The sequence below is a fragment of the Sphaeroforma arctica genome (genome assembly GCF_001186125.1).
Source record: "Sphaeroforma arctica JP610 unplaced genomic scaffold supercont1.2238, whole genome shotgun sequence".
NCBI lineage: Eukaryota > Ichthyosporea > Ichthyophonida > Sphaeroforma > Sphaeroforma arctica.
In genome coordinates this window covers 5,949-7,879 of record NW_014038320.1, presented here as the reverse complement: position 1 = coordinate 7,879, position 1,931 = coordinate 5,949, and the positions used below count along the sequence as shown (strand labels likewise).

The following is a 1,931-nucleotide window of genomic DNA, read 5'->3' as shown; positions in this document are numbered from 1 at the left end:
AATATATACAATAATATATATATATATATATAGAAATACATAGATAAATTAAATGCTAGCACGGAAATACAGCGTCGCGACTTTATGCGTGACCACAATGAGCTTTTTTGAATTGACTGAACAATACGAGTAAAACCGATTTCTCTATCCATGAAAGCTATCTCTGCGTTCGCGCACTATTTCTGCTTCTCCTACAGGGCACATCATGAGACCTAAAAATCGAATGTATTTTGTCGATGTCAATCGTCCGTTTGGATAGCTTTTCAGTGCCCGCCCATTTAACAGCATTCATTTGCGCATCCTTATATCTGATATGTCCCAGCCAAGAATCGCAATGTCACAGCACCGTCCACTGTCCATAATTTCGTCGTGAGTGTTCTTTTATGGTAAGTCGCTACATAGTCATCAGCACACTCGTAGCGTGATAAAGACTGTACCTTGAGGCCTCAACTCGTTCAAGGTGGCTTCTATCTTTACACTGATTGCTAAACCCAACGCCAGAAAAGTGTTGTACGTTTCCCATATCAGCGATATGAGAATACAACCTTCCAGAAGTAAATCGCCGCACGGTTATCAGCCCTCTATTGGTGCCAAATAGGATCCACTTTGGGGCAGACCTCTTTCTAGGTAGATTCTATTTCTAGCACCGATTCCTCAATTGAGTGAGCAGAAGTAACCAGAATGTGGTACACTGGATAACCAGCGTTGCGTGAACATACACTGCCAAATACTTTATCGCTAAACAATCATTGGTCGTTCTTTCAATGCCGAGTAAAATGTGCACCGAAGCTGAAGTGCGTGGCCGAACTCTTCCCGGTTTGATTTCTGTGACTTGTCAGAACTATAAACTCCAGGAGCCGTCAGACACCAGGTTGGTTGTATTCGCTAGCTCGCTGAGCTGGGTTAATGTCATAGTTGTGCGCCGTAGTTCTTTGGTTGTGGCGATCCTATCTCTACATGTCGTGTGATGTGCCGACACTTTCCGATCTCTCTCTATTCGAATTTGTGGACAGACTTATGCCCGACGCCATGAGCTCCACCCCCATACCGCTTGAATGGCCGGCAAAGGATACGGTATTGCCATCGTGCACCGTGCTCGCATCGGCGGTTGTCGTATTCCCATTTGAAGTTGCTGTATTTACATTTGTTGATGTCGTGTTCTCATTTGCCATTGTCGTGTTTCCATTTGCTGATGTCATATTTCCGTTTGTGGTTGTCGTATTCGTGTTAGCCATGAGACCGCTCGCTGTCCCCACCGTCCCATCCCCCAACACCCCCATGCGCGGTACAAACCTGCTGTTACTATTTATAATCACATTGACGAATCGCAAGTCATTCTCACAGAAGTCTACATCGATGATATTCACTCGGAAGCTCGGTGCATGCTCGTCCAGCAGACGGTTATACCACACGTGCAGGTCACGCCGTTTGCCACATCTCTTGGCAAAGGTTTCGGGGCCCCAAGGGAACGGCGCTGTAAGTTTGCCTAGGGTGGTGTGCATCCAGATTATAGGAAGGGTATCAAGAAATGAGTGTGGAGGGTGGGTTTACCTAGTGTGAAGTGCGATCTGATTAGATGGAAGGCATCATGACATACACGGAATGATTCCCATTGCATATCACATTTGTCATGTTTACAACACACCTGTGTGTATGCCCTTCATACAACTAAGAGTCGCTCGTTTATGGAGGCATCAAATCAGGACGTCACAAAAACAATAAGCAATAACCACCAAGATCTGCATCAGGGAGCACCACACTCATATATACATACGTAATTACTACATACGTAAGCGCATGCAACTATGGAGCATTCTGAGATACTAACGGCTATAACATAATGATTCAACTTGATGGTCTCATCAAAGAAGCCCATATGCTACTAAACAATAAACATTGAAACCCTAAACCCCTACTGCACAGTCACGGGT

General features: G+C 44.9%; 1 protein-coding gene across 1 annotated transcript; it reads right to left on the bottom strand.

Annotated features, from left to right (window-relative positions):
• Positions 1 to 548: 548 nt before the first annotated feature.
• Positions 549 to 1,502, bottom strand: SARC_12344 (hypothetical protein; the record flags this gene model as incomplete). The annotated part of the gene is made up of 1 exon (XM_014293551.1): positions 549 to 1,502. The coding sequence occupies one exon, from the start codon at positions 1,500 to 1,502 to the stop codon at positions 954 to 956; it is 549 nt and encodes a 182-aa protein (XP_014149026.1). The 3' UTR covers positions 549 to 953.
• Between the last annotated feature and the right edge of the window lie 429 nt (positions 1,503 to 1,931).